The sequence below is a fragment of the Acartia tonsa genome, chromosome 3 (genome assembly GCF_053477335.1).
Source record: "Acartia tonsa isolate MP-2025a chromosome 3, ASM5347733v1, whole genome shotgun sequence".
Lineage (NCBI taxonomy): Eukaryota > Metazoa > Arthropoda > Copepoda > Calanoida > Acartiidae > Acartia > Acartia tonsa.
In genome coordinates, this window is record NC_137262.1 from 32,654,542 (window position 1) to 32,682,523 (window position 27,982).

At 30.6% G+C, this 27,982-nt stretch overlaps 1 protein-coding gene across 7 annotated transcripts in view; it reads left to right on the forward strand.

Annotated features, from left to right (window-relative positions):
• The window catches only part of LOC145313937 (uncharacterized), a 173,299-nt gene that overhangs the window by 101,852 nt on the left and 43,465 nt on the right, over positions 1-27,982 (forward strand). For all 7 annotated transcript variants that reach the window (XR_013877568.1, XM_080153599.1, XM_080153601.1 and 4 more), the window contains 13 exons: positions 3,637-3,681; positions 4,034-4,155; positions 9,974-10,119; positions 10,768-10,814; positions 11,259-11,308; positions 12,010-12,100; positions 12,490-12,627; positions 14,718-14,824; positions 16,187-16,254; positions 16,770-16,893; positions 22,702-22,824; positions 23,537-23,637; positions 23,986-24,037. Coding sequence is in view for 6 of the 7 variants with exons in the window: in XM_080153599.1 (XP_080009725.1) it covers positions 3,637-3,681; positions 4,034-4,155; positions 9,974-10,119; positions 10,768-10,814; positions 11,259-11,308; positions 12,010-12,100; positions 12,490-12,627; positions 14,718-14,824; positions 16,187-16,254; positions 16,770-16,893; positions 22,702-22,824; positions 23,537-23,637; positions 23,986-24,037 (1,214 nt within the window). In the remaining variant the exon portion in view is untranslated. The remainder of the gene's footprint in view (positions 1-3,636; positions 3,682-4,033; positions 4,156-9,973; positions 10,120-10,767; positions 10,815-11,258; positions 11,309-12,009; positions 12,101-12,489; positions 12,628-14,717; positions 14,825-16,186; positions 16,255-16,769; positions 16,894-22,701; positions 22,825-23,536; positions 23,638-23,985; positions 24,038-27,982) is intronic.

Consider the following 27,982-nt stretch of genomic DNA (forward strand, 5'->3'; position numbering starts at 1 on the left):
CCAATAGGAGTGGAGGGTTTGGTAAAGAGGGTTAGATGGGGGGGGGGGGAGATCATTATTTTAGCCAGCTACAAGTTTCACTTTATTAAATGTTCATGATAATAATAGATCCATTCCTAGTAGAAACTCATTGGTATTTAAATTGTGCTTTTTAGATCTAATTTTCTAGACTTAATGGTCTGGTTGCATTAGGGATACAGGACTAGAACTAGGGAGGATAAAGTAATCCTAACCCCTGCCGATTAATATTATATACACAATTCATATATAAAATGTTGTTTTAGAAAGCTAATAGAATTTTGCCTATTGGGGTATGAATTGCTTGTATACCTGCCATTGTCTAATCCCTGTCTTAATTAAATGAAATACCCATGTAAATTACATTCTGAAAAATAGTTTAAATTCCAAATTTAGGAATCTTCAGTATTTGTTTAAATATTCCAAAATTATCATTAAGTTAAAGAGAGACAGATTATTCAAAATAATCAAATAACTTTAGAAGTCAATTTTTCTCTTTTAGTTCATTCTTTGATGGACTTCTATATTAATGTCTTCAAATAGTTGTCACTTAATGTTCAAGTAAATGATACAAAGGGAAGGGGTTTAATAAATGTATGTCCACAAACCGTGGACCCTGTGCCGACTTCAAATTGGGTCTTTGGATATCAATCAATAGCGTCATAAACATTAACAGAGCAAAGTCGCTACTAAAGAGCAGAAAGCCGTTTGCTAGCATACGAAAGAGGTCACCAGGTAGTTGTCTGGGTTATACAAAAATACTTATTACATTTATTACCTATATTTTTTTATAAATAATGAAATATTGACTTAAGTAAAGTATTGGATATAAAACAGTTCTTTATTTTTTCTTCATATTTTCGACAATCATTTAAATTTTAGGAAGCCATATTTCTATATATTTTGCATAGCTAAGTAAGGTTTTACTATTTTATAATGCTAAATAAGACATGTTAATGTACTTTTTATACAATCTTACATATTCTTGTGTCAAAAATTAAAGAATTAAAAAAGTAACAAGCATTATAAAGTGTTTATATAATTCTTTCACTTAAAAAAACTTTATTATATGTCTTTTAACTTCCATCTTCTTCGTTAGTCTAATATAAACATTTATTTTTTTAACAAAATTCTTTGAAGATAACCAATAGTTTAGACTGGAGGATAATTTGAAGTAAATGAGCTCAATTGACATATTCCTTAATACAAATATATGCTGATAAGTTTTCTACCATGGCTAAAACATTTAACCTACCAAAATCTGCTTTATCCTCCCTTGAACTTAAATCAAAGCACATGCATTAAAATAGATTTTTAGAAAAGATAACCTGAGGCTTATTGGTGGCTTATTCGCTACTAATTGATGTTTTACCCCACTAGTCTCTAGAAGGAAAGTGCCAATATTCAATTTTCGAAGTTTTACAGGAAGATTTAAACAAATTTCACCCCCCCCCCCCCCATCTAAATTAAGTAGTATCTGAGATCATAAGTGACACGCAGTTACAAATCCAGCTACTTAGCAATATTGGATTGTGTCTCTATTCTTGAATTCCAATACTTTATACTTGCTTTGATTGTAGAATTTGAATATTTGTAATGAAGTGGAGTGGAGGAGATATTGAAAGGAATTATTGGATGTGAATACCTTACAAGAGGGTTGATGAACCTTATTCAATATTTAATTTAGAATAATTAAACTTTGATAACTTATTCCTATAGGTGAATACACATGAAACAGTGAAGATTTAGATTTGATATTTGATATATTTATTAAATGTTTAAAGTTATTTAGGTAGTTATTTAAGGATAATTTCATAAAGAGAAAGATTGTTTTGATATTTCTTAATAAATTGTTATTAATAATAACTCATTTCTCTATGATAAATCAATCTAATTCTTGCTTAGGAACATCATCCTGTAAATCACATACTAATGTTATATTATAGTAAAGCTTTTATAGTTTGGATTGAGATATAAAGAAATAGCGAAGTAAGAGAATAGAAGGGTAGAAGATTTTGTGAAATAGCGATAGACTAGAAGACGAAGTAGGTATATGATTACTTTTATATAAAAAAAAATTTATTAAATTACTTTGCAAAGAAAAGTTTTTATACTCTAAAGTCTGAAAACAATAGAAACAGATAATCTTTAATTTGTTCATTATACCTGAGTTACCATGATAGTGGGGAATATTTATTAAGAAGGGATAAGGCACTTGAGGATAAATTATTTTATTGCTAGCTTTCTATTGAATGAAAACAGTTTGGGGGGGAAAAGTTTGGATTCTTTTTAAGCTGTACCTGTCCATGATGAAAAAGTATTGAATAATACCAATATGAGACATGAGAGGGAGGGAGAGGAATATGGGAGGAGACAGGTCTATATATGCATGCATCTTTTGGTGTCCTTGCCATTTCGCTAAATATTATTTTTTCATTTTTTATATTAAATGATTTGCATTTAATATTTCGCTAGTCGCCTCTTTGTTTTCTGAAACAATTGCAGCCTTCAATTTAAGATTATAATTCTTGTCTTGGCTTTTTTTTATGATATATTCTATCAAATACTTGTCAGTCTTTAGCCGTTAATCCTTATTTACTTTCTTTCTATTCTTCTGCTTTTTTGGGTTGGAAAAATTAAGTAAAATGTAATATCTAGCATGGATAACTTGACCTTTATTCTTCAAGAATTTTCCTTCATCTTAAAACATCCGAATTAACTTTAGAATAATATGTTTGTTATGTTCTTTCAATTATTTTGTTGTATTGTGTAAACACCATTGATTCTCTCGTATCAACTCTGTACTACAGGGATCATCTGGTTTCATCTCCCTGGAAACCAATAAATTCTCTCTCTCAAACTCTTCGGTCATACAATTTAGTGTAGGTGGTTTCGTGGATTTTTAACGGCTTAGTACAACATCAAGCTTAGAGAGTTGAATACACAAATTGATCACTGTGTATTTGAGCAGTTAATGTAGGTACTCTTTTATCGTTATTCTTATCCTTAATCTAGCAAAAAAAAAACGAATTATGAACGAATGAAAGAAAATGAAGCACCTAAAGCTACTTAAAGCACATATTTGTGAATCACATATTTATAAACTAAAGACGAAAAGAATTCTAGATCCTGAAGACTTACTGTGACTATTAAGTTTCAAATAAATGCGGAAATCGCCATTTGAGTGAAAGGAATGATTCACGGATTTAGTTTTGATCTCTCTTAGACACTGAGTCATCCTAAATCTATTTATTTTTGGTAGAAAGTTATTTTTGAAACCTTGTTATAAAGATTAATCATATTGGACGAAAAAGTAAAAAAATATAATTTAACATTTTTTTTAAATTGATTTTATTCATTAATCAAATACTTTGCTGATATCAAAGTGTCATTTGTTTTTAAAGTATATGAAATTGTGTAGAAAGATACAAGGTTACTTGTAACGAATATTACATAGGAAACACTTTTTTTACTTTTACCTGGCTCCAAATAAAGTTTCAGTTTTAATATTTAATATTTTTGTATTTTAGTTTGTAATTAATGTCAAATACCTAATAACCTATGTACCAAGGAAATGAATATAGCTACAAGATTTTTAATGAAATCTTTTTGTTTCAGAAGAAATCCTGTGCTTTGATAGTGTGTTTGGATATCTTGCTCCAGGTAAGGAAAAAATAAAATAGATTTATTAACAAAATGATTTTCAATTAACCTAACTATTTAAATATCTGAAGATTTTTAGTTGAAAAAGCTGGAATTAACAAAGAAAAGTTCAGATTATCCAATAAAATTCATAGTTAACTTAGAAACCTGGATGTAATTTAATTTTAGTTAAGTTTAGTTTTAAAAAATAGTACCTACAGTTATTTTTAAAAATCTTAACATGATTTTTTGTGGTTTATTTTCTGAGGTTTAATGCGCTAAAAGAACACTTTGTAAGAATCGATATAGTGTAGCTTAGCTTTAAAAATCAAAAGTATTCAATCTTTTGATTTATATTGAAATATTTGATTAGGTGACGGATGCTGTACTATTTCTTCACTCCCGTGGGTATATCCATCGTGCTCTGAGCTCCCATGCAGTACAACTAGCATCTCCCTTCATTGCAAAGTTGGCCAGATTTGAATTTACAATAAGGTCAGTAGCAACTATCAGAAAGGTGACGGATTATACGTTTATGGTTATTTTTCGGATCGTATTAAAGACAGCTTTCCGCGGATATTAAAATGAAAAAATGTAAGATTAAAACCAGTTTTTACTAACAAAACTTGTATTTAAAAAACAAAATTTAATATTTGTAGGAAATTGTCTGTAATACGATGCTATACCTACACGATTTTTTGTTGTGGTTAAGAACCGGTTCTAATGAAGTGGATATTAATACTGGAAAAATGCTAAAAAAGACTTATTTAGAAAATCACTTTATATCAAATGTTTTGCTTAAATCAAACTGCTTATTAAAAAGAACCTGAAATTGGACATATTCTTGTTAGCTTTTTGGACAACAAACAAACTATTTGAGAATATAAAAACTTGTTTTCATATGATTTTTTAAATTTGTTATGTTATGTTTAGTAAAGTTTAGAAGACTCCTGTGGGGATAGTAACCCTGAGGGGGATAAAAGGCTCCACATGATCTAGAAACACGGTTATTTTTATAAGAGGAGTTGAGAAAATAAAACTACTTATTTTCTAGAAGACCTAATACCATCTATTTATCTGTGTAATAAAATAAGTAATATGTATTGTTCATTTGCATATTTAGATTGATAATATTGTACCTACACTTCTCTTCTATACTTTACTCATAGTCGAGTTTAATATTAAAGTTAACATATTATATAAGTAGGTATGTGTTCTGAGCTGGATCTTTAAATCATTTTATTGGTGAACCAGATCGGGGTGAGCCAACTTTCCACCAATGAGAGCACAGGATTTTATGAAATGCCGCGCTGTGATTGGATGAAATTCATCTCGACCCGAACTGGCTCACCACTAAAATGATTTTAAGATCTAGCTCTGCTTAAAATAGTTAAGTAAAATTGTTTCCAGTAGGGCTTCGAAACCGATAAATATCCGCTGATTTAGAACCGGTTGTCAGCTAGCTACACTAAAAAATCATATATAGCATCGTATTTAGCATCGAATTACAGACTATTTTCCATAATCATTTAAATTCAAGTCACAAAACAAATACTAGTTTCGATAGCGGTTTTAATCATAGAATTTTTCATTTTAATATCGGCGGAAATCTTTCTATAGTACGATGGAAGAAATAACTTATAATGGTTTAAGAAAATCCGCAAATATGGGTGATTCGCAAATCTTTCTGAGATTAAAGATTTTCAGATTTTGAAAACTGGCACATTTCATTGTGTAGCATTACAAATTAACAACTATTTTAATGCACGTCCTCGTATAACAATATCTTATCAAATTAATGTGATTTAAATCAAAACACGTTTTCTAATTTCTGCATTTTCCAATGAATTATGTAAATTAAGATTTTCTATTTGAATGGCCGCCGGAAAACTCGCAGTGTGATCTGAGTGAATGGTTGTCATACTAAAAGTTACAGAAATTCAAATAATATAATTACAGAAAATTGGGATTTTATATTAAGATTGATTTATACTTCTTTTTTAGTATAGTTTTATTTCTTGACAGCACCCTTAATTGTTTTTATTATAAGTTACCAGGTATGATATGATTTAGACCAACCAGGACACACATACAGGGCGACCACTGCATACTATATAGGATGAATTTGGATACTATATCATACTATATGACCAAAATTTACTATATCTATAATACAAAGTAGCTTGATGTCTGTCCGTCTGACCGTCTGTCCGTCTGTCTGTCCGTCTGAAGCTTAAGATCTCAGTAACCGCTGAACCGATTGGGCTCTACTCTTCAGGGATTATACCTACTGGTCCTGTGATTGTTTTAAGCTATTTTCCTGGGAGGTAAGACACCCCCAACCCCCCCAAAACTAAAAAAACCATCCCCCCCCCCAAATTTTTTTTTTTACATTTTTTTGTAAAATCTCAGTAACTGCTGAACAAATTGGGCTCTACTCTTCTGGGAATATACCTACTGGTCCTCTGGTGGTTTTAGGCTATTTTCTAAGAGGGTGGGACACCCCAACCCCCCTAAAAATAAAAAAATCCCTATTTCCAAATTTTTTATTTTTTTTTATTTATGTAAACAAAAACCAGTAATTGGGTTGGGGGAACCCCACTGCACCATGGGGCGAAGCCCCCATGAACCCCCCCCCCCCAAAAAAAAAAAAAAACTTTTAAAAATTGACATCTTTAAAAAGTTGTTGCAATTATAGGTATTAAATAAAATTTACAGAGGAGAGTTTTCAATTTTTGTGTATATGTGGTCAATCAGTGGGACTATCAGAGCTTGCGCCGCATACAGGGTACTCGCTTATGCTCACCCCGTACGAGATATACGGTTAACAACCTGGGTTTAATTTTTACGAATTAAAATTTTTGTGCATACGGCGCACAACCTGGGTTTAATTTTACCAAAGAGTAATTCGGCAAAGAATAACTTTTTTGAAAATATAACTATAAAATTATTCTGGAGGGTTGACTTTCCATTACCTCATGGGGCGAAGCCCCTAGAGGCTAGGGGCGAAGCCACTAGTATACTATATATTATTAACTTTACTTGACCAAAATTTACTATATATACTATATAATATTACATTTATAACAAAAAACAAATATTATCAGTTTTGTGACAACGCCTCTTAAGGAGCGTTTTGTCTTATTTTCACAATAGGTCTTCTCCTATTTTTAGCCCCTGCGGGGGGCTCAAAAGATACTGTGATATGACAAAAATGCATAATGCTCTACAGTAAAAAAGAGATGAAGAAAATCCTTTAAAATATATTTTTGTTTGTGATTGTGATTTAAATATCAGTTATTTTTCATAGAATTAAGGGTGAGGGGGAAGTTTTACCACTTTCGCTTACTCAGTTATTATTAATCTAGGTATTAATGTGAGACTATAGGTTATTTGGGATAAAAGTTTACTTTTAGGTAGTAGTTCACTTATATTTGATAAGTTTCCAGGTTCAGGTGCTGCAGGCTAAAAGAAGGTGGTTTCTGGACTGGTAAAAAATTGTAAAATTTAGAGATCAACTTATTAAACAAAATATGCATCTTTCAGGGTGTTATTAACATATCTGAAGAAAAAAAATAAAATTGGCCTCCAAATTCTGGTCCTGCAGGCCACCAGGTCCACTCTGGACTGGTAAAAATTCAAATTTTTTGTTTGAAGAGTTAGAGGTCAACCTATAAAACAGAATATGCATCTTTTTGGATGTTATTAACATACTAAGAAAAAAATTGAAAATTAGTCCCCAGGGTCAAGCCCTACAGGCCTCCAGGTCCACTCTGGACAGGTAAAAATCAAATTTCTTATATGAAGAGATAGAGGTCTATTTATATAACAGAATATACATTTATTTGGATAATATTAACATACGGGATCCAAGTTCAGGTTCATTCAGGACAGATAAAAGACTCAAATTTCTTATTTGAAGAGTTCAAGTTCAGGCCTTCAGGTTTTCTCTGGACAGAGTCTACATGGAAGCCTGCAGCACCTGGACCTGGAGGTCAATTGTATTTTCTCTTCAGATATGTAAATAACATCTAAAGAGATGCTTATGGTGTTTTATAAACTAATTTCTAACTACATAAATAAGAAATTTTGTTTTTTACCTGTCCAGAGTCCACCTGGAGGCCTGCAGCATCAAAACCTGGAGGGCGATTGTCATTTATTCTTTAAACATATAAATAGCATCTATAAAGATGCTTATGTTGTTTAATAAACATCTAACTTCTTAAATTTAAAATTTTTGTTTTATTCGTGTCCAGAGTACACCTGGAGGTCTGCAGGTCCTGAACCTGAAGGCCAATTTTATTTGTTCCTTCAAATATATAAAGAACATCCAAATATAAGCTGATTTTGTTAACAAATATACCATTTACTGTTCAATTAAGGGAAGTTTGATTTTTACTGGTCCATAGTCTGCAGGACCAGAACTTAGAGGTCGATTTTAATTTTTTTCTTCGGTTATGTTCATAACATTCTTTATTATAAGTTGACCTCTAACTCTTCAAATAAAAAATTTGAATTTTTTACCTGTCCAGAGTGGACATGAAGGCCTACAGGACCAGGACTTGGAGGCTGATTTAAATTTTTTCTTCAGATATGTTATAGCATTCAAAAAGAAGCATATTCTGTTTTATTAGTTGGCCTATAACTCTTCAAATAAAAAAATATCTATAACCTGTCCAGAATAGATCTGGAGGCCTGCAAGACCAGAACTTGGAGGCCTATTTTAATTTTTTCTTTCTTTATGTTAATAACATCCAAAGAGATGCATATTTTGTTTTATAAGTTGATCTCTAACACTTCAAACAGAAATTTTAATTTTTTTACTTATCTAGAAACCACCTTCCAGATAGTCTGCAGCACCTGAACCTGAGACCTATCCAAAAAAATGATTAAATATACGTGAAATACTAACCAAAAGTAAACTTTTATCCTAAATAACCTATAGTCTCACATTAATACCTAGCCTAATAATTACAGAGTAAGCCCCTTATATGTGAAATTGCTTTGATAACAGCTATGCTTTGTGTTATTATTGATGATGTATATATTTTATATTACTAAATAATTCTAAGTCCGATACTATATCATACTATATGAGTTTTAAAATTTATACTATATATACTATATGGATTTTAAAAATATACTATGAATATACTATATTTTTTTTGTTTTGGAGTGGTCGCCCTGCACATATGTTTAAAGGGAAAAATATAAAATAGTCTAAAAAAGCATTTAGCGAGGAACTCATTTTAATATTTTCTTTAACTTTACTCGCCCTTGTCCACTGTTTATTGTTTGCTGGTTATTTGCATTTATAATTACCTAAATTTTGTCTTTTTTTCAATTGCTTCATGAATTTACAGAATCTTAACAGAAACTTTATCCAACTTTATCTATGTCCCATTGCTGAGTTTTGCTGAGTTGACCTGGTTCAATTGTGTTATCCTTTGATTAAAAAATCACGAACATATGAAAAGGAATTAGGTGTTCAAATGGTTATCATGTAATTGAGCAAAATATTTTGATTAGGTAGGTATTATCCAAAAATGGTGGGGATATTTTCAATTTGTTTTAGAAATAGCTTAAAGCAAGTTCAAAACATACATATTTTTACAGTCTGCCTTTTTCTTGTAGATGTTTCTTCATTTTAACAGATAATTTAGCTGATTCATTAAAAAATAAGTTTTGCTAGAATAAGATATGCGATATGTGGCATATAGATTATCGAATTGCCGAACGCTCGATAATACGGAGGACGTACTTGCAATTCTTTTTTGAAAGAGTTAAATGGCTAAAACTAGAGTACAATATTTAAGCAGTTTTATATGAAGAACATAAATGTTGAAATTGGCCAAGCAGATAAAATATCCGAAAACTTTTCCATTTTCATTTTAGATCAATGGAAATCTTTGAGATAAGATAAAGTTTGATGTGTTAATTTTGTGTTAGAAAACTGATTACATAAATTAACAAGGATGACAAGTTAATAAAGCGAAGCTCTGAAATTAAATGAATATGAACACTTGTTGAGTGTCAAAACTTAATAAGCAGAAATGCTTAAATAAAAGATTGTGTTTAAATTTTTAGGACTTGATAATAAAGTTGCTTTGCCTTGTTGTCCTAGAAATTAAAGATTAAAACCAAATTGTACTTCCAATTTAGCAGACATGATGACAGTTTAAGTAAGAGAAAAGGGAATGGAATAACTTTGTCTACAATTAGGCGTAACTTGATAAAATTTAAAGACTGTTAGACAATGGTCGAACATGTATTGCGTCATTTTTCTGTTTGAGAATACTTTTAATATTTTTAGGCAAGATTGTAATGAAATCACGAAGGTGAACCATGCCACGGAGAACTTTGTGAACTGGGTGCAGCCAGAAGTGCTAGCGGGTGGCAGACCAACCATACAATCGGATGTATACAGTCTCTGCGCTCTCACCTGGGAGACATTCATGGGTAGGTACTTTTGGGGTATTTTATTGTGACTTTTCACCATTTAAACTTGAATATTCGTAGCATGCATTCATTAGAATATGTTACTTATTAATTCAATCGTTTTTGTTTTGTATGGTACTAGTGGCTACGCCCTAGCTTATAGGGGTTCTGTACTAGAAGGGGAAGAGAGGGGCTAGAAAAATAGCTTTAAACCATCCATAGACTTTAATCTGAAAATGAAAAAGCCTAAAACCATCACACGACATATATGAAGCTAGCCTATATTGAGAATACAATTAGTTCTTTAGTTATTGAGATCTTAAGTGTCAGACAAAACACCTTAATACTTCATATAACCGGATTCAAAAGTTTTTCTAATAATTTTTCTTTTTTGTTTGATTAGTTTATAAATATTTTGCAAAAAAAATCTTCTGATAACCCACTTCTTCATAAATATATGAAAATTAAACACTTATATTTGCAACTTAAAACTTTGTTTGTAGTTTTAATTAATCTTTGCTGCATTCTTCTTTTCTTGTTTAAAAAAAATAAACACACTAAATAAGTTTTCCGTATTTTTAAAAAATTCTTTAATAAGTCGGTCCGTAATGCTTTTGTTTCTGTTTTAAATTTCAAACCTTCTGGTTTTTCTAATTTTGATGTTTTTAGGTAAAATTCCATGGGGCGAGGCTTCAGGAGAGGAAATAATAAACCAGGTATTGAGATTTATATCAACTATTATTAGTGTAGCTACTCTTTTAGTTGGTGAAGAAGAGAAGGCCCATTTTCTTGTATGATTTTTTTTGCACGAAGTAAGTACTAATATTGCAAAACACAGACATAAAATTGACATATAGATGATAAAGGGATGTAGAATATACGTGGATATTATGACAGGGGAAAAATTGTCGTCAATTTAAGTCGCTATTTCCCCCTGTCATTAATTGGTCAGTTCGTTCATACAGTAGGAGAGGATTGGATGGTGGTAAATGGGGGGGGGGGATCGTTATTTTAGCCCGCTTCAAGGTTCACTCTTATATAGTACATGATAATCTGGTGTAAGAACCAAGTAATAATAATCTTTTCTAAGCAGTAAGCACCCAATTGATTAAACTATTTAGCTTATTTGCACAGTTTTAATAGTGACGATATTATTTTAGGTGGTAAAGAACGGTGCTAGGTTGCCACTGGATAAGAAGCTTCTGCCAGGGTAAGTGCAGATTATTTATTAACTTCAATTCATAATACCTACTAATACTATAGAATAGGTTCTTCCAATGGTTAAAAATCTTTTTATATATAAGTTTTTCACTTCTTTTTGTTTGATTAGCCATAGTCTCTTAGGGTTTGGACCTAAGTAGTCATGGAGTAGGCTGAGACACTTTTGTATAGCCACTAGGGCTATCAAGCTCCACATTCAAGCACATTATGACTTGACCCGCTATCTCATGAGAGCTACTCATTATTACCTCACCCTCGCCGAGTATGGCAGGTGTCCCAAATTAAGTCACCGTAATGAATGACGCTCTCCGCAGAGGAGCTTGGGATAAGGGTAGTACTTCGATATTATGTACGTGACTATTAAGTATCCAAACTTACTCGATAATCCCCTTCTTACACAACCAGGGGAAGTTGCGTGAATGTATTCAACTGAGAAATTCGAGTTTCCACATGGGGACTAGAACTCGAACTCTCATCACCGTAACTCAGTGCGTTACCACTGAGCCACTTCTTTCAAACAATTCTAAAAAAATAGTGCTTCTGTCGTTATGTCCTTTGGGACATCTAAACTGATGATCTCCAAAAAGTCTTTCCATTTAAAGTTGGAGTGTCTCAGTGTCTCGGGGAGATAAAATCTTTCACAATTATTTTTCAGTTTTATTTTACTAAAGTTACATTATTTAATTCTAGATATTTGTACAACCTGCTTGATGTTGGATTGAGACAAGATACTGAAGTTTTAGATATTGAAGAAGTCAGAGACATGCTCTTGATTACTAGGGTAAAAAATTATATTATAAATGAACTATGGTTGTTTAGGAATAGAGTCTGTTTGATAAAGCAGATGTGCCTTAATTTGCTTTATAAATCGCATGACTTAAGTGGCCTATTATGAAATATGATGAAAAACGATCACAATTGGATCAGGTACCATTGTTAGACTTCAAGAGAAAAGTCGTGTCGTGTAAAGAGATATGTGTATAACACTCTTCTAAGTGACTCATAGTGCTCTTTTAACTTGTATTTGTAACTACGTTATTCAAACTGGTAAAGTCAAAACTTTTAATCAATACTTTTAATCTACAGAAGAGATAATTTTGTTTATCATCGCTGTGTCTTACTACGAGAAAAATAGGTTTCACCGATAATTATTAATTTATGTCTTTTTAGAGCAAAGCAGAGGAGCACCTGGCTGAAAGTCACAGTGATATAAAAACCGGTTCCAACGCTCTGAGCGGCAGCAGTACTCGCAGTACACCAAACAGAACTATCCCACACAAGCAACCTACCAGGAATTCTAAACGAAAGGTTAGTATTAAACACCAATTATACTTTCTTTTCAACTTTATTAACTCGTTCCGCCCTTCGTTGGTAAAATAAAACTCTTATTGGTATGTTTAATATGATAAAAATCTCATATAAAGCCTGGTTTTAATTCTTTAGTTTAATACCTAAGCAGTTTGAGTTTAGAAAAGCATTTGATACATGTTCGAAACTAATAGAAAATACTTAAGAGAAATTAGCTAGGTATTTAATTTTGAAAAATTTTATGGATCTTACTATTTAGTCAATTAACTTAAAACGTATTGTTGCTTTGATCTTATCTCTATCTCATTTCAACTAAATAGCACATAGAACGAAATTTGATCAAAAAGGAAAGAATTTGTAATTTTTCCTATTTGCTTTTACAACTAAAAGACAATATTTTATACATTTCACTCAGAAGAACAAACATTATAAGAGCTTAAATCAGTGAGAGGAGAAGAATAAGAGGGATTTGAACAGTGATTTGGATCTATATCTTAACCTAATTATTGAAAATATCTTTCTTAGAAGGTTTTCTTTTAAACTTTAAACAGAAAAAAAGTAAAAAAGAGTTGGAGGGGAGGAGGAAGGGTTGGTTTCCTTGGGACCATGTGAGGGGGTTGCCCTTTACTACCACTAAATAGCCTAAAACCTGCTAATCACACGTTCATAAATCCTTCTGCTTTGGTATTAATATGCAGGATAAAAACTAAAACTGGATCCACATTTCTGTTTTGAAAAGTTTTACAGACAGAAACACTAAATAAAGTCTGGAGAAGAGTCTTTGTTAACAAATTATTTTCTCATTCAACCCAACCCATCCAACCCCTTTAATAAGTAAATACTTACTCTAACAATGGATATAAAATATACGCGGATATTATGACCAGAGTAAAAATTGGCGTTAATTTAGGTTGCTAACAGGGAACTTAATAATTGGTTAGTTCGTTCATCCATTAGGAGGTGTTGGGGGTATCGTTATTTTAGCCAGCTGCGAATTCTACTTTATTAGAGAACATGAAAATCTGCTGTAGATTAATAATTTAATAATTAAGTAATACTATAACCATTACTCTTACAGCAAGCGATTTTGTAGAAAGGCTATTTTTGGACTATGCAGTAAAAATTTGTGTTTTAAATAAGTTATTATATGAATCTTATTTACTAAAAAGATTTTTGTTGAACTAGTACCTACGAAGAAACTTTACATTGTATTATGATTTTTATTTGATAAAATATATCCTCTTCTTATTTTAGTCTGTAAAATATTTTCAAAATCAAAGGAATGTTTGTGTAATAAGTCAGGGAGGGAGGGGACATTGGGTTGTTTATTACACTAGTTCCCAAAGGTGTATAATAACGTTTATTATTCGTTGGATTAACAACTTTGGGTACTTTTATTGAATTTTGATTGGTTGATTCATTAAGTTGAGTGTCCAAACGTTTCAACCACTTATTGTAATCTACCAAAGGGGTAAATTGGAGATATACATCAATATATCGGCCTTTGACTTATGACTTTAGATCCCTGGTAATATGTATTGAATATTGTAAGATGGGGAGAAAATTATATTTGCTCAATAATATTTGATCTTCGTATATTGAAGGGTAAAATGTGAAGGGTCGTGTTTCTTTGTGTTTATTGTTTCGTCTTTAAGGAATATTTCCATGAAGTACATTTTAGGAGTTAAGTTTCTTAAGGTAAAATAGTTATGAAGTTCAATATTTCTTCGAAAAACAGTGTCTATTAAGGTTCTTTTTTACATAAAAATGCGTATGATTATATAATGGATCACAATTCTAAAATACCTCTTTAAGAACTACCCCTTTATTGAAAACGAGAGGGGTTACTTTTATCAAATAGGATTTGACAAAATAAGTTAAGGTTTACTTAAACTTTTAATCCAAAATTGAAATGGTAATCTTCTATTTATTTGTTCTCAACTTGGCCAAGTTCTAAACAATCTGAGTTTATGCTAAAGTATTTAAAATTTCTGTTTTCCTTATTTCTTATTTATTTTCTAGTCTTTTTATGTCAGTGTCATATTGAAAATGGCTATAATATTCAATGTTAATATTTATATTTTTTTTAGTTGACGCGAAGTTTGGGAACTCGGAGCACAGGAGTTTTGTCCACCAAAATACAACCATCTGATCTCAGCAGATCTCTTATTCAACTTGGTCCTTATGGTATTGGCAGGTATGATGTTCTATATTGTATTTAAAACTGGGAGGGAGGGGACATTGATCTGTAAATTATGCTGGTACTCAAAGTCTCTTGAGGGAGAGGACATTGGAAATTAATATGGTACGTTAGTGACGACGATTTCATCAAAGGAGATTGGGGTTTTTAAGGAACCCTTTGACCAAATGGGAAGATTTCCCAAAATCATTATTAATATTTTTTGATTCTTTATTTGTCTTTTTAGTGTACATTTAAAATAATAAAGTTATGATAACAATAATAATTCAACACCAATATCTAAAATAATCTCTAATTCGGTAATTCCGTTTATTTTTGACAGAAAATATAAAAATAATTCATTTCTCTTGGCATGGCAATCCTAATTAAAGTGCATATTAATCCGCCAACTTTTACACTAAGAAAATGCCTAGAATTGCTATGAACTATCTTTTTGTATAAAATTTTCTATTGTAGATTCATACAAATTCTTGCAATCATGACTATCCTATTATATAAAGTAGTAAGCGTTTTTTGTCTGTCCCGAAGGATATCGCTAACCACTGAACCGATATTGTTCTTCTTTGCAGTGAAGCTTCTTATAGGTCCTGGGAAGGTTTTAAACTATTTTTGGGGAGGGTGTCTTCACCCCCCCCCCCAAAAAAAAAAATATATTTTTTTTATTCTTTTGAAACTCAAATTTAAAATGGGATGAGGTCGACTTTCCCCCCTCCTACCTTAAGTGCCACTAGAGGCTTCTAGGGGCGTAGCCGCTAGTAAGAGTATAATTCATATCTCTAGATTTATATAAGTTAAAAACCTTGAATTCGATTTCTCGGAATTTTTGCACTTTATGAATAAAAGACAAAGCTAATAACTTGCAATAATCTAATTCAGTTTAATATATTAACCTTGTACAATGTACATAATATATTTAGATTATATATAAGGGAGGGGTTAGAATTGTTGAGTTCTCGTAAACTAGATTTAGAGGATATGAAAACCTTAATATTTGTGTTTAACTTCTTATTATCGTCTTAGGAAAAGGCTTTATGATACTTCATAGAAAATAATATTTTTTTAAGTAGTTTTTAAAAACTGCCAATAAACAAAAACCAAAAATTATATTTCAATTTTACATCTTAATAACACATATTTACAAGATATTAATAATAGTAACTACTCCCTTTTTGAATATGTAATCGACAATTGTATAATAGTTTTCGAATAGGTAACATTTAAACGGATTTAATTTTAAATAAAATAAATATTCATATTCTATAAATATCTATTTATCATTGAACTTATAATAAAATGTTTTCTTAACATCCTACAATTATGGAATACACTTTAAATTATGTTACTAAGATGTATTTTTAGATACGTTGAAGACTACAGCTTTGTATCAGATCCGGCTAAACGAGAGTTTCTACTTTCAAGTCCGTATGGTAAGTTGTGCGTATAAAGCAGGGTGTTGATTGAACACCAAGCTATCGACACTCTAATGGATTTTTGTATTAATGGCCTCTCCTTAAGTATGCTATTTTTAGTAGCGAAGCTACTCTATTATTCTCTTTGTCTCTCCGTCGGTCAGCCATTAACGCTATGGGAAAAACGGATGTTAATCCAAATTTCTCGAGCTTCGCTTTTTATTGATGTTGTCATCTTTGTTAATTTGCATCTCAGTTTTGTTAAAAAATACAGGATTGCATTATGCCAATTTTGTATTCTATATATATGACTTTAAAATAGCAATTGATATAAGTAATTCCACTATCTTTTTAAGCATAAAAAGGTTGGAAAGAAAATGCATTACGGATTACTACTTAAAGGATTGAAAAAAAACTTTATTCAACAAAAAAGTTTTAAGCTCAAACAAATTTTTAAAAAATACCAAGATAGAAGAGTTTTACTAAGTTTAAAAGTCAAATTCTTTACTTTTTCTGTATCTATTTTTTTATAGATGACGGGACAGGCAGCGCATTTAGCTTTGGAGATGGAGTGGACATTTCCAGTGGAGAAAGCTCCCCAGAGTTGAGGGCCATTGCTAGCTCCAGTGATTCTTGTGACAGCTCGCATAATTATAGGTAATTTAAATCAGGGTCCTAAAGGGATTAACCATGGCCAATAAATTGAAGTACATCCCCAATGATGTTAAACAAAATTTCCCCGTTTGTAGACCACAATTATTGGTTGAAACGCTTAGACACACAACTTAATGAAGTCCCCAAAGTTGGTAAGCTAACGAATAAGAAAATATTATTAAACTTTGGGTACTAGTTTAATGAACAGTCCAATGTCCCCGCCCTTCCTGAATTTAAATAGAGATTCATGTATAGAGATAATATATAATTCTATGATATTTTTAGTTCCCTCTTCCCCAACCTCCTTCTTACCAACTTCCCTTTAGAGCAATCAAGTTTTACGCCAACATTACGCCTCATCAATATCCAAATTTTTAGCAATTCAAATGGAATTAAATTGCTGAATCACAGCCCCTGGGTACAGTTTAACTTTTCAAAATTTTTTTGAAATATATTTAATTAAGTATGTTGCTATAGTCAAAAAGTCAAGTTTTTTACGTAACACAAAAAAAAAGACTTTCTTTCTTATGCACGCTTGGTTTTTTATTAAATGAATAAGTTAGGGTACAATGTTTGGCACTTTCGATATAAGTAAATGATAATAAAAAACCCATAGAATGCGATAATAACTTCAGAAAAATCGAAGAAAATAGTTTTAATACTTAATTAACGTTTTTAAGTTTTTCTTCAAAAAGTTTAGATAAGATGCCTTTAAAAGTCGTCTATGATTTTGTCAGGGATAAAAATGTAACTTTAAAATAAGAATTACAACATATTTTTTCAATTAGTACAAAGTAAAATTTTGAACATTTTATTGATCAGTATATTTTTTAAAATGTGAAGTAGAAACCTGAATATTTTATCATGAAAATTGTGTTATGATTTGATTGTCTGCTAGATTACAAGAAAAAAGATACTGACAGTACTTGTTGGTTCTTTAAAAATAATTAGGAAGATTACTTTCAGAACCCCTCTTTTTGCAACGTTATTTCAATAGAACAGAGCCGTAGTCTTAGTGTACTCAATATCTAGACAGCCAACCATTGTTTTAGAATTGTTCAATTTTTTTAACTTCTGATAAAAACAGAATTAATGGTATTTTTGTAAATATTATACCTCCAAGAAATGGCTATACTTCCCAATCATATGTTGTGTGATATTTAAGAGGAATTATTTTGATATAATGTCATTAAAATATTCGTTAAAAAAAGTGCTATTCTAGCTTATACTTTACATTTTAATGTGTATGATAATTCAAATAAAAAATGAAGATTTATATTATATTTAATTGTTATAATTATAAAGAAAAACCTGGGAACAGTAAAAAACTGACTTTATTTTATTGACGTAGGGAAAATTTTGTCAAATATTTGAATAAAAAAACACTATAAAACAAAATAAATTATTTTTAATATAGTCACAAAAAGGCTTAATGAGTTTAGGAAATATTTCATTTACTAATCATGTCATTTAAACTCTATTACACAGAATACATTGTAAAAAGATGTTCTCGTTTTAATTTTAAGTAATTTGAAATGCATTTTAATACCTTTTAATGATTTATTTTTTGAAACATCTTTTTATAAAATGTTATTGATTTTTGAAGTTATATGTTAAAATGTTTTTAAATTTTGTTAACATTTTGTTTTAAATGTAGAAAATTGGTAATTCTAAACATTCAAAAAATGATTTTATTAAATTTTCATCACTTAAATTGCATGTTTGATGAAATTTTCAACTGATAATTCAAGAAAAATCGTTTAAGTTTTATTATATTTTACTTTGAAATGTTAAAAAAATATAATTATTGTCAAAAATGTGGAAGTTATACTTTCCTCAAAAAAAGACCTAAAACATGCAAATTAACACGTGTAATGAGATTTTTTTTCTTTCAGGTTTAATTTTAAGTAATTATTGATATTTTTTGTAAAAAGGATTTTATATAAAAAGATTTAAAACTCGAGTTATGTAGTGGTTCTAAAAAAGGTTGCGAATTTATGCAATTTTCTTGCAAAAAAAATTTTCTAGGATTTTAAAAATAGCAAAGGGTGTTATTAGACGTACTTACAGATACAATTGCAAAGTCATTTTGGCCAAACACTAAAATAAAGTTTTGACATCTGAGGGCCCAACCGTGTATGGTTACAAACTACTTATGGTAATATGATATCCATACATAATATATTATGGTAATAGGTATTAAAAGATTAGATAATGGTAATCCCTTTTCTTTTTAATATATTCATTAAAAAAGTTCATATAAAAACCATGCTTATTTAATATACATTATTTACTTAAAATGCATATGTTTAGTTTTTTTATTTATTCACATAAATTCAACTGTATATTTCTTCTAAATGCCTATTAATCTGTGCCTTGAAATGCTTTCAATATTCAATCAAGCTTTTTAAAAGCCAAGCTTTTCTATAATTAGAGTAGGTCCGTCCGTCTGTAACAGATAGCTTTTTACGTTAATTTAGGCATGTTAGAATTGTTTTATCGATTTCAAACTTTGCATGATGATTCCTGTAGTAGTTAGGTACGATTTAGAAAGCGTAGCAACTCTATAATCGTTACCAGAATGTCCGTATGTTCATTTTAAACATGTTGATTTTTTAACTTTACCAACAATTTTTATGGGATATAATCATCCGATTGATCTGATTTTTGGAGTACTGATTCCTATTACAATAAGGTACAATATTATAAGCGAAGCATCTTTATAATAAAGTCCTAAAAATGTCAGTATGTCCTTAAACAGAATTCTGTATTTAAGAAGTTTCGCAACAAATTTACGTATAATTTTTTTTAAAACATGTATTTAGGTATATTTTGTATAGGGTGCATTATTTGCCAAATGTACCACTTTTCTGCACTACCTCTCCGATTTTGTTACTACTCTATATTTTGGTCCGTTGGGTGATTCAAGGATGCTGGATGGCCAAAAAAAAGTTTCAGAGTCCCTGGATGTCTAGATATCTAGCTATCTATGAAGGTAGGTAACAAAAATTTTAAAAACACCCATTTTTTCACAATTTTAAAAATAAATTTTTTCATTAATCTTACATCCAACCTATACATTTTATACACCAAAATGATCGTTTATTCATGTAAAAAGCGCACATAATGCTATTTTGGCCAAAACTCTAATTTTACAGGGTGTCCAACAAAAAGTGTATTTTGGATTTTTAGCGTAATACCCAAAATACCTGTCCGAAAAAAATCATTTTTTTTGGCTTAAATCCTGTGTTTTATCTGTGGGCATATGTGGTATATAACGGTTCAGAGGACCCGGGACTATAAGGTTGTCAAATTTCATTTTGGAACACCCTGTAAATGTGATTTTTGTGTCTGTAGAGCTAAAACTTGGTCCAAATTGGCTATTTTTTTCAAATTACTCTAATATGTGTCTTAGTATGTTTGGCCATAGTGTTTTCTGACCAGATCAATATTTTCCTATTTTTTGGACACCCTGTATTTTCAAAAAAAGAGAAAAAAAATTTTTGTTTTTTTTAAATTTTTTTTTCTATTTTTAAGTTACTTAAAACTGTCATATAGATACAGATTTTGACTAATAACAATAATATTTGCCTATTTTACAAATTTTTAAACTTTTGGGACACCCTGTGCATGTTTTCAAAAAATGATGGTTTTTGCCCATTTTTGTGAGGAAGGAGTCGTTTTAAGGCCATAGACTATTTCTTCATTTTTGTAGAACTTTTCAAGGTACATCATTTGTTATTTATGCAAACAGCGCAAAAACCGAACCGTTTTGCCGTTATTCATTGCCAAAGGCGGAATTTTTTACGTTTTTTGCCGTTCCCGAGGATTTAATGCGCATTTTAGGTAGGAAGACGTTGATTTTTCAAGATTACTCTGAAATACTTTTATTTAGGAAATTTAATTTTCTAAAATTCATATTAAGTCAAATTTTTTGTGCAGCCAACCGTTTTTCGTCGAGATGGATTTCAATTTTTAAAACAAGAAAATGAAGTGCATATAATATAAATAATTGCTATAACATAAGTAATAAAAGAAACATAAACCATGTGCATTTGAAATTCCTTTTGACAAAAATCGGTTGGATATACAAAAATTTTTACTTTACATGAAATTTAGTAAAATAAAATGCCTAAATAAAAGTATTTCACAGTTATCTTGAAAAATCAACGTCTTTCTACCTAAAATGCGCATTAAATCCTCGGGAACGGCAAAAAACGTAAAAAATTCCGCCTTTGGCAATGAATAACGGCAAAACAGTTCGGTTTTGCATAAATAACAAATGATGTACCTTGAAAAGTTCTACAAAAATGAAGAAATAGTCTATGGCCTTAAAACGACTCCTTCCTCCCAAAAATGGGCAAAAACCATCATTTTTTGAAAACATGCACAGGGTGTCCCAAAAGTTTAAAAATTTGTAAAATAGGCAAATATTATTGTTATTAGTCAAAATCTGTATCTATATGACAGTTTTAAGTAACTTAAAAATAGAAAAAAAAATTTAAAAAAAACAAAAAAATTTTTTCTCTTTTTTTGAAAAAACAGGGTGTCCAAAAAATAGGAAAATATTGATCTGGTCAGAAAAAACTATGGCCAAACATACTAAGACACATATTAGAGTAATTTGAAAACAAATAGCCAATTTGGACCAAGTTTTAGCTCTACAGACACAAAAATCACATTTACAGGGTGTTCCAAAATGAAATTTGACAACCTTATAGTCCCGGGTCCTCCAAACCGTTATATACCACATATGCCCATAGATAAAACACAGGATTTAAGCCAAAAAAAATGATTTTTTTCTGACAGGTATTTTGGGTATTACGCTAGATATCCAAAATACACTTTTTGTTGGACACCCTGTAAAATGAGAGTTTTGGCCAAAATAGCATTATGTGCGCTTTTTACATGAATAAACGATCATTTTGGTGTATAAAATGTATAGGTTGGATGTAAGATTGATGAAAAAATTAATTTTTAAAATTGTGAAAAAATGGGTGTTTTTTAAATTTTTGTTACCTACCTTCATAGATAGCTAGATATCTAGACATCCAGGGACTCTGAAACTTTTTTTTGGCCATCCAGCATCCTTGAATCACCCAACGGACCAAAATATAGAGTAGTAACAAAATCGGAGAGGTAGTGCAGAAAAGTGGTACATTTAACAAATAATGCACCATAGGTATTCAGTTCTGACACTTCACAAGATGTTCGTTTGTCATACCGTTTCAGTCTCAGAGCTTCGCTTTTATGGATTTTGTCATCCTTGTTTATTTAAATATTTAACTCCATGTCTCTAACATATAATATCTTACTAATGGATAAATTATAACTTTGATTTTAAACAAGCTTTTTATGTTCTCTATTAAAGTGAAACTAAAATAACGATTCCCCCCTTTACGCAATTCCTTCCCATACTACTGGATGAACCAACTGACCGAGTTCCATATTATCAAGCTAAATTGATGACAACTTTCCCCCTGTAATGATATCCACATATATTATAAAATTCATATTTTCCCCTTATATTATCTAGATATCTAATTATCTATCTACTTAGGAAAAGTTCTGATTCTGGTATACATATACAGCCCCACCATACATCAGATGAATCTTTCTTTCAAGCAATAATAAAGCTGACTAGATACCTAAATATCTAGATATCTAATTATCTATCTATCTAGGAAAAGTTCTGACTCTGGTATACATATACAGCCCCACCATACATCAGAAGAATCTTTCCTCCAAGCAATAATAAAACTGACTAGATAACTAACTATCTTCTAGATATCTAATTATCTATCTATCTAGGAAAAGTTCTGACTCTGGTATACACATACAGCCCCACCATACATCAGATGAATCCTCCCCCCAATCAATGATAAAGCTGACTGGGTTCCTAGCTGGATCTCAATCCATCGCCAACATTGGAAGGTATTAATATTAGATCTATAACCCAGACAACTACCTGGTTCCAGTGGTGGGGATCAATTCGTCTGCTAGCAAATTGCTTTCTGCTCTTTTGTACCGACTTGGCTTTGTTAATATTTCCGACACTATTGATTGATACTCAAAGACCCAATTGAAAGTCGGCACAGGGTCCACGCAACGTGAACAATGTTAAACATACAGTTATTTAACCCAAGCCCCCTTTATTCATTTACTTTAATGAATGAATTTTGGAGGATGAAAAATACAAAAATTCATCCATTGCATTGCAAAGATTTTTCTTAGAATGTTAATTATCGGAAAATAGGTTTAACCTTGACTTTACCATATAAGGGCTTATATTGGAAGACGGATATTTCTTTTTTTATTTAATTAGGATTGAAGATTTTTACTTATATAATAATATTTTGGCAAGATTGAATAAGAATAAAACCTACAGATAAAAATCACTAAACTTCACCTTATTTTCTCAGGGATCTAAAGGGATAAGACAATGACCGATAAATTAATGTACATAGCGATTCTTAATACATAACTTACCCCTTATGTAGATTATAATTAGTGTTTGAAACGTTTGAAAAAAAAACATTCAAATTCAATAAAAGTCCCCAAAGTTGCGCCCAACCAATAATAAACCGTTATATGATACTTTGGGGACTTTCATTGATTTTTTGTTCTAATTAATAATTTGTGGTAGACTTGGAACTCGAAGATCTCGTCTGTATGAGTCCATGCGAGCAAGACGCAGTGCCACATCACCCAGAGGAGGAACTGGAACCTGCGGGGGCTCCTGCCATCAGGAATGTCATCTTAAATGTTTACATAAAGGATATATTATTACTTGGATCTTACACCAAATTTTCATAATAAGAGAAACACGCAGCTAGCAAAGATAAAGATATCCTCCTTTCATCCCCTTTACCTCATTCCCTCCTATACTACTGGATTGGTTTAACGAACTGAATGATTTTTATGTTAACAAGCTAAATTGACGAAAATTTTCCTTTGTCAAAATAGGTCTAACTTTTGCGCTTTGAGAGTGGGCCCGGTATTAATGTGCAGTTTTCTCCGAAAAGATAGAAAAAGGGGCAAGATTTTGTTAATATAGCTCATTATAAATCCAATAAAACATTTATCATCATTATTAGGATGGGCCAATGCGGAGACACGGATCACTTCCAAGAACTAGAGTATCAAGGTATGAAATCATCTCAAAGTTTTCTTCTTTATTTGCGGTGATATGGCTGCAGTTTTGTTTACCCGAAATTGGTGCATGGTATACCTATATTATGAAGAGATTAGCTAGTTAGGGGACAAATACGAAACGAGTGGGAAACTAATTTAATCATACTGCTTAAAGCCAGACTAAAATTTAAATTATAATATTTTTGAGAGAAAAATTCACGAAACCTCACGAAATTTATTTATTTGAAATAATCACGGAACCTTTCCATATTTATCAAAAGCAAAGATACTTTTAGCTTATTCATAATAATATTTACTTTATATACGTCCATTTGGAACTATTTTAACTAATTTACCCAAAAACCAAGTACTTCTACTTTTTAACTGTTTTAGAAAGAAATATGTCAAAAAGTTCAAATAGTGCATTATTGTTGATCAACTTATCATGTTTTGTCAATGCTTAAAATTGAAAAGTGTGTTTTTTATATAATAATAAACAATTCAGTTTTGTTTCCACAAAACAACATATTACTAACTATTTCATCATTTATCAAGTTGCTAGATTATCTAAAATCTCTAAATGCAAAGACTCTTTCTTATCAAAAAACTATATTTAAAGATAAAGAACAGTAAACTGTTATGAAGTCATCTAAGACATATCATGAATTATTATGATCATTAATGAGTGTATTCGTAATTCATAACTATAATATGTCACGTAACGACTGAAATATGAACAATCGAAAATTCTTTAGTTTACAAGTAGCTATGTAACTAAAAATGGTTTGTATTTAGTTTTAATTATTGAGTTTTAATATTCGCAGTAGGATTAGATGAGTAAAACATCCCAGGGAATGTAAGATAAGTAGATTTATATTCACTGTATTTTACCTCTAATATTTACAATGTACAATTTCAAACGTAGAAATAGAGAAACATTTGTTTTATTAACCACTAGCAGCTGGGCCCCCAGCATATAGGGGTTCTATATTCAAAGAGGCAGTGAAAGGCAAAAAGAAACCTAAAACCATACAGACTTGAATCTAAAAATGAAATAGATGAAAACCATTGAAAGACCTATGTCAACATTTCCTAATATTGAGAACTCAATTGGTTCAGTAGTTTTCAAGATCTTAAGCTTAACACGAAAAAACCTTACTACTTTATATAATAAGAATGTCCTATCACATTATGCTTGAGAAGTTGAGAACATTCACACATATTAGCACAAGACACTTAATAATACATACAAAATATACACAATATCAAAATATAAGACATGGTGCCTAAACAAAGCAACCAATATTTTTTCTCTGAAAAAAAAAACATTTCAATGATTATTTGAACAGTATTACAGGGGATTATTTAAACTAATCATCAGTCAAAATAACAGTTTTGTTTAATAATGTTCATTATCAAATAAGGCACAAGTCAAGCATATAATGTACCTAAACATGCAAATAGACAATACAGTTTGTCTTGATAATGATCATAATAGACTCACTGATAGTAAGATGCATTACAAATGAAATATTATTAAAAGAAAAATTTGAATAGTAGAAGTTTAGATCATTGTCATCATTTTTTTTTCTAAAACTTTTAGACTGCCAATGTTTCTTAGTTCTATTATTCCTCTATCAATTTTCTAAGCTGTATTGAAAAAACAAGAATTTATTAAAATGTGGTCCAATAATCAGTTTGTGCAATATATCCTTGTGATAAAGAAACATTATTAAAACACAAGCAAGCAGTTTTAATACAGGGATGGGGAGGACAAATATATCAATATTCTAGAGAGGGAAAGGACAATGGGCTGTTTATTACACCAGTCCTCAAAGTTTAATGATAACGTTTTTTTTTATTCGTTAACAACTTTGGAGACTTCAGTGAATTTTTATTTTTTGATTTATTAAGTTGAGTGTTCAAACGTTTTATTCACTAATTCTAATCTATAAAAGGGGTAATCTGTGTATCTACTTTGGGAGTGTACATAAATTTACTGGCGATTGTCTTATCCTTTTAGATCCTTGTCAGTCTTCCCTTCCTTAAATATTTATGAAGCAACTTAACTTACTTAAGAAATGGTGGAAATTAATTTCTTGTTTGTCCTATCCTAGCATCCCAGTTATTAATCACTTTTGTGAAGAGATTAAAATGATCTATATTTTTAGAAAGCTTGTGGTTATATCAGAGATAAAGGGTTAAATTACAGTGGTCGGTCCATTAAGTTTTAGAAATCTAGTGTCACAGTACGTTTTTTCTGTATAATGATAAGAACTGTAAATAAGCACCCAATTTATGTAAAAATCCAAACTTTTTATCAAGAAGTTTTTTTTCAATACCTTGATCATACTTTAGTGTCATATATATAGATTTTGAAGGTGTCTATTAACACAAAATTGTCATTTTTAAAATGGACTGAATTTTCATATGTTTCACATTGATTTCCTTTATTCTTGAGAAAATATTGATATGAGGTGTTAAATTTCCCAAAGTTAAGTGATATTTATTAACTTATCAAGCCTTTCATTAGGAAGAGTAAACATTGTTTCAAATTGTTAACATTAAAAGTTAGGTTATAAATATGTCAAAGTGATAGTTTCATGAAGGAGTTTTGATAGAATGATATTGATTCTTAAAAGATACATAAATTTATAAGTTGTTAGGGTTCAATTATATATGTTGAAATTATGGATTCCCATTATAAACTTGTAATAAAGGAAAAACAAAAGTATTATATTAAGTTGGTGTTGTAAAAATGTTTTATTAGGTTATTGTGACATTTTTAAATATTAGTTAAAAAGTAGTTGTTAAAGGAAGCCTGCAAGAAATACCACGCTTTAACTGCTGAAAGACTGCCACTAGTAGACCAAATACCCCAAATTTGAAGCCTTCAGCTTCTATAACAAAAAAGTTCTAGTCATTTTAAAATGACATTTTATGTACAATGAAAATTTTGAAAGAATTGCAATGCTCATGTTGAAAACTTTGAAATTAAACTACGTGGCCTAGAAACAAAATTATAAGCTTATTTTTGTCAAAAATTTAGGTTTCCAGTAACTAATTATATTTTTAAAAGCGAAGCTTTTCTATAATTAGGGTCGGTCCGTCCGTCCGTACGTCCGTACGTCCGTCCGTCCGTCCGTCCGTCCGTAACGGATAGCTTTTTTCGTTAATTTAGACATGTTAGAATTGTCCTATCGATTTCAAATTTTGCATGGTGATTCCTTTAGTAGTTAGGTACGATTTAGAAAGCGTAGCAACTCTAAAATCACTACCAAAATGTCCGTATGTCCATTTTAAACATGTTGATTTTTTTACTTTTTTAAATAGCTTTTTTCGTTAATTTAGGCATGTTATAATTGTCCTATCGATTTCAAATTTTGCATGGTGATTCCTGTAATAGTTAGGTACGATTTAGAAAGCGTAGCAACTCTATAATCAATACCAAAATGTCCGTACGTCCATTTTAAACATGTTGATTTTTTTTACTTTTTAAAATAGCTTTTTTCGTTAATTTAGGCATGTTATAATTGTCCTATCGATTTCAAATTTTGCATGGTGATTCCTGTAATAGTTAGGTACGAGTTAGAAAGCGTAGCAACTCTATAATCATTACCAGAATGTCCGTACGTCCATTTTAAACATGTTGATTTTTTTACATTTTTCACAACAAATTTGTATGTGACCTAATTATCTGATTGGTCTGATTTTTGGTATACTGATTCCTAGGACAACAAAGTACAATATTAAAAGCGAAGCAACTCTATAATCAAGTCCTAAAAATGTAAGTATGTCCATAATCATTATCCTGTATCAAGCAGTTTTTCAACAAATTTTGCTTTGACTCTTATACATTCGCATTCTGATTATTCAGTTCTGACATTATACAAGTCTTAATGTCCGTTTGTCCTTCCATTTCAGAGCTTCGCTTTTATGGATGTTGTCATCCTTGTTA